Source organism: Sinocyclocheilus rhinocerous, unplaced genomic scaffold (assembly GCF_001515625.1).
Source record: "Sinocyclocheilus rhinocerous isolate Xijiao unplaced genomic scaffold, SAMN03320098_v1.1 scaffold993, whole genome shotgun sequence".
Lineage (NCBI taxonomy): Eukaryota > Metazoa > Chordata > Actinopteri > Cypriniformes > Cyprinidae > Sinocyclocheilus > Sinocyclocheilus rhinocerous.
Window position 1 is genome coordinate 2006895 of NW_015639771.1, and position 11854 is coordinate 2018748.

The 11854-nt window shown below is 35.1% G+C and overlaps 2 protein-coding genes, 1 long non-coding RNA gene and 1 pseudogene across 3 annotated transcripts; all 4 read left to right on the forward strand.

Annotated features, from left to right (window-relative positions):
* Window positions 1–1005, forward strand: part of LOC107751790 (proto-oncogene tyrosine-protein kinase ROS-like) — a 14542-nt pseudogene extending 13537 nt beyond the window's left edge.
* A 623-nt stretch (window positions 1006–1628) lies between these two features.
* Window positions 1629–5204, forward strand: LOC107751792 (serine/threonine/tyrosine-interacting protein A-like). Its single transcript, XM_016567561.1, has 11 exons — window positions 1629–1879; window positions 2834–2866; window positions 3153–3206; window positions 3294–3391; window positions 3482–3542; window positions 3643–3679; window positions 3842–3881; window positions 4030–4080; window positions 4188–4260; window positions 4366–4485; window positions 5166–5204. Exons 1-11 carry the CDS (start codon window positions 1820–1822, stop codon window positions 5202–5204), a joined length of 666 nt encoding a protein of 221 aa, XP_016423047.1. The 5' UTR covers window positions 1629–1819.
* A 4244-nt stretch (window positions 5205–9448) lies between these two features.
* On the forward strand, window positions 9449–10776 carry LOC107751793 (glucosamine 6-phosphate N-acetyltransferase-like). The gene is made up of 3 exons (XM_016567562.1): window positions 9449–9558; window positions 10445–10608; window positions 10697–10776. Exons 1-3 carry the CDS (start codon window positions 9551–9553, stop codon window positions 10774–10776), a joined length of 252 nt encoding a protein of 83 aa, XP_016423048.1. The 5' UTR covers window positions 9449–9550.
* Window positions 10777–10849: 73 nt separating this feature from the next.
* LOC107751810 (uncharacterized) lies at window positions 10850–11281 on the forward strand. The gene is made up of 2 exons (XR_001641300.1): window positions 10850–10880; window positions 11026–11281. It is a non-coding gene; the product is annotated as an uncharacterized LOC107751810 (long non-coding RNA).
* Window positions 11282–11854: the final 573 nt, after the last annotated feature.

The following is an 11854-nucleotide window of genomic DNA, read 5'->3' on the forward strand; positions in this document are numbered from 1 at the left end:
CAGGAACTATTCGAGCCGTTCATGCCAGACTGGGGAGAGAGGTGTTGTAATAATGTAAAATATGTGAAAAATAATGTGTTTTTCGAACAACCTAGTATGAGAGCCTGTTCTAGTACACCCCCAAAACAAAATCAAGACTTTGTAAAAGAGCATAATAGGACCCCTTTAAGAACTGGTCACTGAAAGATTCTTTGAGGAACCAAAAAGTTATTCTATGGTATCATTGCAAAAACTAGTGTAACAAGTAGTATACAGTACACGTTCCTACAAATATATTTTCTTATGATTTGCACATTTTAGGGCATTTGGTGTGCTGTTATGGGAGATTATGACATTGGGAAAGCTACCATATCCCTAGAACACCAACCATGAAGTCTTAAGCCATATCAGTACATGTGCACGACTGCCTTCACCAGCCGGATGTCCACAGAGATTGTAAGTGATATTAGTAGATGATTTCAACAATACATGTTATAAATTGATTGAATGTGAAGACAAAAGATATAATATTTACTTTTTTTGTAGGTATAATCTGATGATGAGCTGCTGGAGCAAAGAACCAACTGAAAGGCCAAACTTCCAGTACCTTAAAGAAACCCTGAGTAAATTGAGAGATTATGAGTCAGATAAAAAAGCAAAGCAGAATGGAGCAGCAGGTCATGTGAACCAAGCCTAACAAGAAGATGGTATGATTTTTATTTCTTTATATATAACAGAATAAATGTTATGATTTACTCTATTACATCTGAATCAAATGTACAGATGCACCTCTTATGGTAACAGTATGTGCTGGTTTCTCCAGAAGAGGTCTGCACTGGTGTGGATGGAGATGAAGATCTGGAAACTGGACTGTCTCCTGTGCTCAGCAATGAGGCACTGAATTACTTGATGTATCGCTCTGAGACCCCGGACAGTGTCGGAACAGACTCATTGACACCCACTGAAGATAAATAATTGCCAATGATGGGTTGAAATGGCCCCCCAACTTTGCACAAAGACCCGTGAGCTGGCCATCACTTTGTAATCTTCTTCCTTGTAAATATTGTATAAAAATAATAGTTGTATTTTGATGTATAATGTAGAATGATCAATAAAAAGCTCGATCTTAACTTCGGTGGACTTGAACTTGAAAAATGGTGTGTATTGACGTCTTTCCGCGGTTGAAACAAGATACCTTCATGGTGTTCATTCATGTTTATTTTGTGCTATAACTAGTAAAGGGAAGAGATGATCGGTTCACCTGCCACTTGAACTGAGGCGCTACAGTGATCTGTCACAACACATTAAAGAGCCACAAAAAGTTTGAATTTCTTTAAAAAATTACAAAATTTGAAAGCTGAGACTTAGAAGTAACCTGCTCTGTCTCGTCTGTCGGCACGTTGTCAGTGTCCTCTTTGCTCCGCGATGTATTTTTCACATAGACTGTGATTTTTCATGGCTTGTCGGACGTAGCAACGGTAACTAAGGGGGTATATGCTGGGTTTTTTTCTATCCTATGGGCATTGGCAATTTCTACCAACTTTGATCTGTTTACCACTAAATATTGTGTTTTTTAATGTCAACAGATTAGCATGTAATTACACTAATTCTAAAAACTGCATTGTGCTCGTTGACTGAATCTGATATCCCATGACACCGCCCCTTCCCGACGTATGGCGCTCTCGTGTCACATGACCGATCCGGGTGGAAGCAGCATGCATGGCGTGCGTGAGTGCGGAGCTCCTCCACAAACTTTACTTTATTTGCACTTAATTCGTCTTTATATTCAATCCATCAAACGGGACGTGAACGTATTTAAAGCTGGAATACCGCTCGCAGCATGGACGAAGGGAATAAACTCCAGTTCCCGTCCCTGCCCGCTGCCACAGAAGAGCAGCTGGTATGATCTAAACATATTAGCGCAGTGCTAACAACAGTCACTCTTCAATCTGTCTGTTTCAAAGCAGTACATGTTTGACTAGTGTGTGTAAATGCATGAATAAATACAGCGGTTTGTGCTGATATATTTAATATATAATAAAATTCTTAACTAACTCGTTGCTGTGAGCAGTTAGCATGTGCATCCAGTGGCTGTGTACTAGAATAACAACAATTCAGAATTCAAAGCCATGCATTTCTCAATACAAATGACAACAATCACAGTCAGGAAAAGTAGTATGGGTAGTATTTATTATGATAGTGGGATTAATATGTGAATAATCTGATCATTTCTATTCATAACCGACTTTAGTTGCTTTAATTAAAGCTTTTAGACTTATTAGCTAACAAATCATTCATCCCTAACCTTCTTTACGATACTAATATTGAGTATAGTCAACAACAACAAAAATATTTTAATCCGTTTAATTGATAATATACCTTTACCCCTAAGACTTTTCACTTAAAGGAATAGTTCACCCAAAAATGAAATCATCCAAGATGAGTTTCTTTCTTAATCAGAAGTGATTTGGAGAAATTTAGCATCACATTACTTGCTCCCCAATGGATCCTCAGCAGTGAATGGGTGCCGTCGGAATAAGAGTCCAAACAGCTGATAAAAACAACACAATAATCCACAAGTAATCACATGACTCCAATCCGTCAAGTCCATTACTTTCATGCTTTGTTGTGGTCTAACTTGAACACTAATATTACATAACTGATTAAGTAAAAAATAAATAAATGTCTGTCAAACAGATTATTGGTCTCGATCATATTTAGGGAGATGCTGATAACAAGGAGTATTATTCCTGTGTTGGCTGCAGTTTATGATTATAGTGGTGAGGTAATATTATTACTGTAAAAATGCGTGTCAAAAAACTGATAATCAGATTTTGTAATCTCATTTCTGCAGGACTGGGCATATCCAATGAGAAGAGAGATGCAGGTGAGTGATAATGAACAAACTTTGCACATGATTTTTTTAATGTTGTTATGGCTATTGTACAGATTGTAGCATTTGTGGCACAGTACATTTTTGTACATTATTGTGTTAGTTCATACTTTCAGAAGACTGTTTTTCAATGGTGATCATTTTTTTCCACCACCTTCAATAGGAATTTTTTGTGTGCTTTATATTTGTTGAGTCAAAATCTTACGTTATTAGGCACATTTCATACCTCATTGTCATCAAATGATCACTTTTACTTAAACGGTCTGATTTCATGATTTAGGAAATCCTCCCAGGCCTGTTTCTTGGCCCTTATTCAGCTGCTATGAAGAGTAAGGTACTGTAGAGATGAACTGTTCTCATGCGACATGATGAAAATGATCTGTGCCTTGGCTTTACTGTAATAATTCATCCTCTCTTTCAGCTCTCAATGCTGGAGAAGCAGGGGATAACTCACATCGTCTGTGTCAGACAAGATATTGAGGCCAACTTTATAAAGCCAAACTTTCCCCATAAATTTAGGTATTTTGATTTCTGGTTGTTCTTTATTCTGTGTGGTACTTAAGTATAACGCTCGGCTATTTCTAACAGCTAATTTTTCCTTGTTTATAGGTACCTTGTTTTAGATATAGCAGATAACCCTGTGGAAAATATTATTAGGTATTTCCCAATGGTAAGCTGACCTTACTTTTATGAATTTATATTATTAATACATTTTTATTTGGTGTGTTATTCTTTTGTCTAATTATGATCATCTATTTTTCTCTTTATAGACTAAAGAATTTATTGATGGATGTTTAGAGACAGGGGGTAATGAAAGTTTCTCTATATTGATCTCTACTTTTAATACTAAATTGAGTATTTTCTCTGTTTTAATCCTGGGTTCAGTTTCTTGTAAAGAAAATAGGTTTTCAGTGTCAACAACATTTATTTTCTTATAATGTCAATGCCTTGCACATTTTTGTGTTGTAGGAAAGGTACTTGTTCATGGAAATGCAGGGATATCAAGAAGGTATGCCAAAACCAACATCCATAATCTTCTTTTATTTATGGTTATAAAAAGATTGTCTTTTAACTGTCTCTTTATACATTTTTTAAATCATTTGTAAAATAATCTCAAATGGCTTGATTTTATTTTATTTTATAAAATCTTTTTCCAGCGCTGCCTTAGTTATTGCCTACCTTATGGAGACATTTGGTGTGAAATACAGGTAATATTATTAGTGGAGAAACAGTTCATGCATGTCCAAAAATATGAATACAAAATAATATGGTTTGTCTTGAAGTGTGCAGATCCTGTCATTTTATTTTTTTACAGGGATGCCTTTAGTCATGTACAAGAGAGACGATTTTGCATTAATCCCAATATAGGCTTTGTTCATCAGCTACAGGTATGATTTTAAAGAAATCTCAGCATTAATAATTCATTCAGCATTAAGTGCTGTTTTATATACATGTATACATAATAAAAGAATGTTCTCTCTGTTTTCATGAAGGAATATGAAGCAATATATCTTGCAAAGCTTACCATCAAGATGATGTCACCCATTCAGTTGGGCAGGTCTTTCTCCATCCAAGCTGGGATGCCAGGTAAGAGAACATTTTATGACCAAACGGTTAGTTTGTAAATAGTTTAATCATTTCTAATAGTGATGTGTAGTATATTGGTACTTTATTAGTTATTATATATATATATATATATATATGACGATATAGGGAATCGTCATATATAGGGAAGTCGTGGACGATATAGGGAATCGTCATATATAGGGAAGTCGTGGCCTAATGGTTAGAGAGTCGGACTCATAACCCAAAGGTTGCGGGTTCGAGTCTCAAACATTGGCCTTTCTCAGACAGGCAGTAAAAGATTTTTGGACCATCCAACGTAAATATGTATTTGTTATCTAAAAAGGGGAATAAGACACTAAAACATTTTTTTTTTTTAATCCTTTTTTCTGAGCTGTATGCACTGAAATTTTTTGCAGTTTTATAGCATTTAAAGCATTTTGCATTTGCAGCGGGACAGTATTGCAATAATGCACTTTTGATACTTGAATTACTGTTATTTTGTTGGACGGATTTGGGTTGGAAGGGAGGGGAGGGTATCAAAGAATGGGACTGTCACTGCCATAGAAATTAAATGGTAGGATGAACCAGTCATGAAAAGCTAGAAATGATGAAAATCAGTCGTTATGTGGGGAATTCATTCAGACTGAGATAAGGAAAGATGCGTTTGCCATAGGATTAACATCCCACTGCTCAATAAAAGATGGCTACTTACATTTTGTGTTTTCAGTGTTATCAATCTCTGGTGCAAAGATATGACCGTTTATGATAGGACTGTTGGGTGTGGATAGATTTAGAATATTTCCATTTCATTGAAATACAATATAAACTTTTAGATTTTTAATGTAACATTTTTAATCCATTCACCCACTTGTCATTCAGTGGTGTTACATCAATTCTAAAATATAACCGTTATAAAAGCACAAATAACATCCCTGACACATGTTTGGCTGTTGATTGACAGATGAGACAAAGCATTTAAATTCTCCTAATTTGTCGGCTATCAGTGAAAGTACACAAATGAAGGCATTTAGCATACAAAGACATGCTTTCATTGCATCAGGATGTATTTCAAAATAATTTATTTTCCTTCATCTAAGTTTTACACATGACTAATAATTATCACCAGTGGATCTTTGTATGCTAAATGCCTTCATTTTTGTACTTTCACGGATAGCCGACAAATTAGGAGAATTTAAATGCTTTGTCTCATCTGTCAACCAACAGCCAAACATGTGTCAGGGATGTTATTTGTGCTTTTATAACAGTTATATTTTAGAATTGATGTAACACCACTGAATGACAAGTGGGTGAATGGATTAAAAATGTTACATTAAAAATCTAAAAGTTTATATTGTATTTCAATGAAATGGAAATATTCTAAATCTATCCACACCCAACAGTCCTATCATAAACGGTCATATCTTTGCACCAGAGATTGATAACACTGAAAACACAAAATGTAAGTAGCCATCTTTTATTGAGCAGTGGGATGTTAATCCTATGGCAAACGCATCTTTCCTTATCTCAGTCTGAATTCATTCCCCACATAACAACTGATTTTCATCATTTCTAGCTTTTCATGACTGGTTCATCCTACCATTTCATTTCTATGGCAGTGACAGTCCCTTGCCTCCTAATCGAGTTTTCCATAAACCCGGCATTGTATATTATGAATATTTTTTGGTTCTTTGATTAATTGCTTCTAGTTTCATGAGCAATTTGTCCTTAAACATTTCACTTTACTCAACAGAAAATTCTCATAATGACTATTGAAATTACAAATATAGCATCATATTAATTATTTTATGTACACACAATAATAAACATGATCTTGTATATTAAAATTGTATATATATATATATATATATATATATTAGTTTGAGTGGCTAAAGACTCTCCAAGGACCACAGCTGGAGAACTGCATTAAATAGTTCTCAGAGTCAGAAAACCTTAAAAAATAAAAATCAAACAGCACCTACACCACATGTCCAACACATTCTGTTGTCAGACACGACTGGAACTTCAAATGGGACTGGCTTCTATGGTCAGATATAACTAAAAAATTAGCTTTTTAGCAACAAACACTCAAGATGGGTTTGGTGCACACAGGGATAAAAAGTACCCCATGTGTACAATGAAATATACTGCTGTATTTTTAATGTTGTGGGCCTATATTTCTGCTGGAGGACCTGGACAACTTGTTTAGATACATGGCATCTTTGATTCTATCAAATACCAACAGATAAAAAATCAAAAAGTGACTGACTCTGTTAGAAATCTTATAATGGGCCATGTTTGGATCTTCCACCCGGACAATAATCCAAAAACAAACCTTAAAAAACAACACAAAAATGGGTCACTTAGCACAAAACCAAGCTTCTGCTATGGCCATTCCAGTCCTCTGACCTGAACCCTATAGAAAATGAGATTGGTGAACTGAAGAGGAGAAACACCATCATGGAGCTGGGAATCTGAAGGGTCTGGAGAGATTCTGGATGAAGGAATTGTCTCTGATCTCTTGTCAGGTGCTCTCTAACCTCATCAGGCATTATAGGAGAAAACTCAGAGCTGTTATTATTATGCCAAATGGAGGTTTCAAAAAGCATTGAATAAAAGGGTGCCGTTAATTGTGTCCAATGTGTATTAGAGAAAAACATTTATGTCATAATGATATTTCCCCCCATTTTAAATTCTTATTCTCCAATGAAAGGATAGATTTATTTGAATTTTTTTAATAAAAGATCAAAATGATTAACAATGCAGATTTATTTTTACAGCCTTCTTTGATCATATTTACTAAGGGTGCCAATAATTCTGACCACGACTGTATATATTTATGATAAGGCCAATATTTGCTCTCATTTTCTGTCCATGTACAGTCATTAAAGACAAACGGACTGTATTTCCATGATTTGTATCTTCCACTCAATATAATGATCCATGGTTTAGTCATGTGAACTAGTATATCAGCTTTCTGCAGGCATTTTTTGTGCTCTCAGCCTCACTATTTCCCGCAAGCATCATTCAATACCTGCTGTCTCTCTGCTTCCCTTTTCATGCAAGTTATTGAGCTTATTAAGGATGCCTGCAGCATTTTTAAGCAGTAATAGGAGACGCATTATGGAATTACTGTTGTCACAAGAGCTGTGTCTATACCATCATTATTTCATTAAATGTGTGCACCATATTGACAAGCCACACGTTAAGCCTTATTTGCTCATTTGTTTGCAAATTAAATTTTTAAATGTTGGGGAGGGCATTCTTAAAATAGAGAAATTAACTATAAAAATAACAATAATAATTAAAATCTTAAATTGGATTTTAAGCTTAATTTCTCTCTCTTTTTTTGCTGTGGTCTGTTTTGATATTATAATATTTGATATTAGAATGCGTACAGTGCAAGTACTTCGATGAGACTTGGGATCAATGGAAGGTGTTTCCTTCTCAAATTTCTTGTTAGTCCTTTCTGTACACTCACATCCGGCAGATATCTATTGAAAGTTACTTAAAAACATTTGAAAAGATGATTAATTTTTTGTTTAGATGCTTGAGAAAATCAATACAAGAAGGAAGAGAGATGAATTCCAGTAACTGCTGCTGAGTATGTCTGAGCAATCATTTTGCACAGTCTGTCCTTAGAAGAAGTCAAGACAAGAAACTAAGGGGTCAAGGTTGTGCTTGCTAGCATGACTTATTAGTTAAGCCCTGCTGACAGGTTACTAGAAAGCAGGCATTTAAAACTACTAGATAGTAACTAGACCAAATCATCTTTCTCTCTAACATCAGTTCAAAATTAGCTGTGTATTCTGACTAAATATTTATTTTCTGCAAGCAACATATAAATTGCAATTAATTCATTATATTGTAGCCAAGAAATCACGCTAACATGCGTAAATGAAAACAAAAACAAACAAAAAAACACATGAAAATAATTTACATTTAAAATAAATTGCAATAGATGTGTCTCATTTAGAAGGCTGCCCTCCGGAGGTCGAGTCCTCTGGAGGTCGCATCCTCTGTAGGATGCATATACGAAGTGTCCTCAACCAAGAATTAAACGAGACAGCCTACATAGGACAGGCGGAAAAGGAAACAGGCAGTATCACGTTGCTATGCCAACTGTGTCTCATTTAGAAGGCTGCGCCCTCCGGAGGTCGAATCCTCTGGAGGTCGCATCCTCTGTAGGATGCATATACGAAGTGTCCTCAACCAAGAATTAAACGAGACGGCCTTCGTAGGACAGGCGGAAAAGGAAACAGGAAGTATCACGTTGCTATGCCAACACATTTAGAGCATCGTTGCGCTCTCACACTACTTAAATGAAGGAAAATTATTTCTAAATTTGTAAAGTAATTTGAAAAAAAAAATGCTTTTACTTTTTTTATTTTGTTCAATGTTTGAGGAGCTGCGGCGTACGTACAGCAGACATCTGTTTGAGAAAAAACGTTTATCCGTTTTTACCGAGGTGATTTAAGGTAAGTTGTAAACAGACCACCACATCTGCGCTTGTGTGTAACGTTACATCTGCAGGCGCCAGGCATTTTTCAAATTAACAACGGTTGTTTACGGCGACGCAAAGAACTGTGGGTTATCTGTAGCAGCGAAGGATACACCTCATGCATCCTCCGAATTTCTGTGAAAGACGGTCGCACTCGGAGTGTGCTAGGTGGGTTTCTGAAATGAGACAGAATATATGTTTGTATTCAAGTAAAAATTAATGGTAAATACGCCTTTTGTATGGAATTAAATAGCAAGCACTTTGAGTGTCTTGTTCATCATATTTATTTTCATAAAAGCAACAGAACTGAAATTATATCACGTTTATTAGCAACACAGCACATGAGTGTGAATAACGCGATATCTGCCTTTGATCTCGTAGGTATCTGTTCCACTTCGAGAGGTCAGAACTGTCCGTCTTGACTGCGCTTATTTCACTCCTCCCCTCACTACAGCCGCCTACATTTCAGGCAAGGCGAGGCGCATCTCAAACAAGCCTAGTAACGCAGGAGGAAGTGTGTATGTCATGCTGGAAGTTTGAAGATCTCTGTAACTGGATTCGAGTTACTGGATTCATTCAAACATTTTATAAAAGTGAAAGCGGTCAATATCCATATGTCTCCGTAAGTAAATGACAAATTGATCTTACATAGGCTACATGAATCTACAACAGTTTGATCGCGAGCTCTGTTGACATTTGATTGAACATACGGATGGTTTTTGGGGAATTACAAGATTGAGAATGTGGGTTGATTTCGTCCTCAGGGAACAGCAGATTGAAATCCAAAATATGAAATGAATCTGATCAATACCTGGACGTAATATTGTGTACTTTCTACTCTGAATTGTGACCTTTGCCTTCATTTGTTGGGGTTGGCATAAACTGCTTTGAGATTATTTTATGCTCATTACTTGAAATATTATCTTTTCTTAAAAATGCAGAGAAAACAACCTTGGTAGACTAACTGAATGTTGTACTATGTCATACTTTGGAGTTTTGGTTTGTAATATAATAACACACCTCGTAAAGAAAGATCTAAATAAGGTGTGTCTGGTGTTATTTAATATAATTGAGATACTATTATAGTTTTTATTTTTTATAAGTTAAGGTATTATTAATTTTTATATTTTTTAGTTTTAGTTTTTTAATGATCAGTTTTATGTTTATATAGTTTTATTCATTTTTATTTCAGGGTTATTTTAATAAAACAATTTAAATTGAACTATTATTTTAATAAAGTTAAACTAAATGAAAATGAGATTTGTTTCCTTGGCAACTAACTGAATTAAAATTAGTTTTTAGTTTTTTAATTTTATAACAGTCAATGTTTATTTCAAGTAACAAAAAAGTTTTTGTATGGTTTAAATTTTACTTAACGATAATAACAGAAGTTTGACTTTGATTTGTGTTTAAATGATCAAAGTCCAAATAAATTGTTGCCAGTACGCATTTATTGCCAGGGATTCCTGATCCGTGATAAATTCATATAAAATTGTATTTGATTATAGGGCCTCTGGAATGTTGCTCGACGAGACACCTCTGTTTGATCCTTCTCTGCTTCAAGAGCTGGACTGGAGCAGCAACACTGTCTCCTTCTCACCTGCTATTTCTCCCTCTCAGCCTGGAGAAGGTCTGGTCCTCCGTCCTCTCTGTACTGCTGACCTAGACAGAGGTACTGGTTACCGTTCAACAATCTGCCCACTCCTGTTCAGTACTTCCAACAATCAGGATAAACTTGTTTGTCTTTATGGATTTTTTAGGCTTCTATAAGGTCTTAGCGCAGCTCACAGTGGCTGGGGATGTCACAGAAGAACAGTTCAAAGGTACTGCATGTTCCTAATGCAAAACATCTCACATTTCTTCATATATTAAAAAAATAAAAACTTTTTTTTTTTTTTTAGCATATTTTGAACATATATGCAGAGGAAAACAGCTGGGAAAACTGTGAGTTTGAGACTTTGAGACAGTTTTACATTAGTTTTAATCATAAGTTTCAAATATTATATATTCACAAATAGTGTATTTTCTTTCAACATATCTTTATCAAAACAAAGTACTTTGAACATAATACTTTTGCTTTTGTTTTTAGGTTGGCATCAACATTGACTCTCCTCAGCAAAAAATTGCAGTGCTACAAAGTAACGCTGGAGTGTGCGCCAAAAATTGTGGAGTTTTATAAGAAGTTTGGCTACTCCACTTCAGATGAGATTCACATGCAGTGCTGGTTCTTTGACTGAATCCAAAAGAATCTTGAACATCACAGAATGTTTGCTTTAGAACTCTTAATCTGTTCTATTTTCTGAGATTGGACTACCTACAACTTGCACCTTTTTTAGCCAGCAAAATAAGAAAAACTTGATACTTTGGTGACAAGTTTTGTCACAACAAAATATTCTGAAATATGCATTTTGAATTCACTACAACACAACAGTGTTGGGAAGGTTACTTTGGTAAAGTAATAGGTTACAGATTACAAGTTACCCTATTTAAAATGTAATAGTAGTGTAACTTTTTCAATTACTTTATTAAAGTAATGTAACTGATTACTTTTGATTACTTTTCTATTACTTTTCTGAATGTTTATTTGCAACTGTTAATCATTTTCAAACATTTACACCATGCAGGGCTAACCTTACAGTAGTGCTCAACACTCTCAGACTTTCAAAATCCTTCATCACTTGAATTAAGATGATCAAATTTGAACACATCCACCACAAAATCAGACTTTAGTACCGCCTTTTACTTTGAGATTGATCTGAAGTTCAATGCAGATTAGGAAACACTGCATCTAACAATGGTTTGAAAAAAAAAGTTAATTAAAAAATAATAATAAATAAAAGCATATAACATCAACTCAAATACGGTTATCTAATAAGCATGTGTCCTATTCTGTGTACTAAACTCCTGAAACATTGGTG

Excerpts from the sequence above, each read along its gene's own strand:
- LOC107751792 (XM_016567561.1), top strand. The coding sequence starts at position 1,820 with ATGGACGAAGGGAATAAACTCCAGTTCCCGTCCCTGCCCGCTGCCACA. Across the intron at positions 3,207-3,293 it reads CAGCTGCTATGAAGAGTAAG|CTCTCAATGCTGGAGAAGCA; the intron begins GTACTGTAGAGA and ends CCTCTCTTTCAG. Across the intron at positions 3,882-4,029 it reads AATGCAGGGATATCAAGAAG|CGCTGCCTTAGTTATTGCCT; the intron begins GTATGCCAAAAC and ends ATCTTTTTCCAG.
- LOC107751793 (XM_016567562.1), top strand. Across the intron at positions 10,609-10,696 it reads TACTGCTGACCTAGACAGAG|GCTTCTATAAGGTCTTAGCG; the intron begins GTACTGGTTACC and ends TGGATTTTTTAG.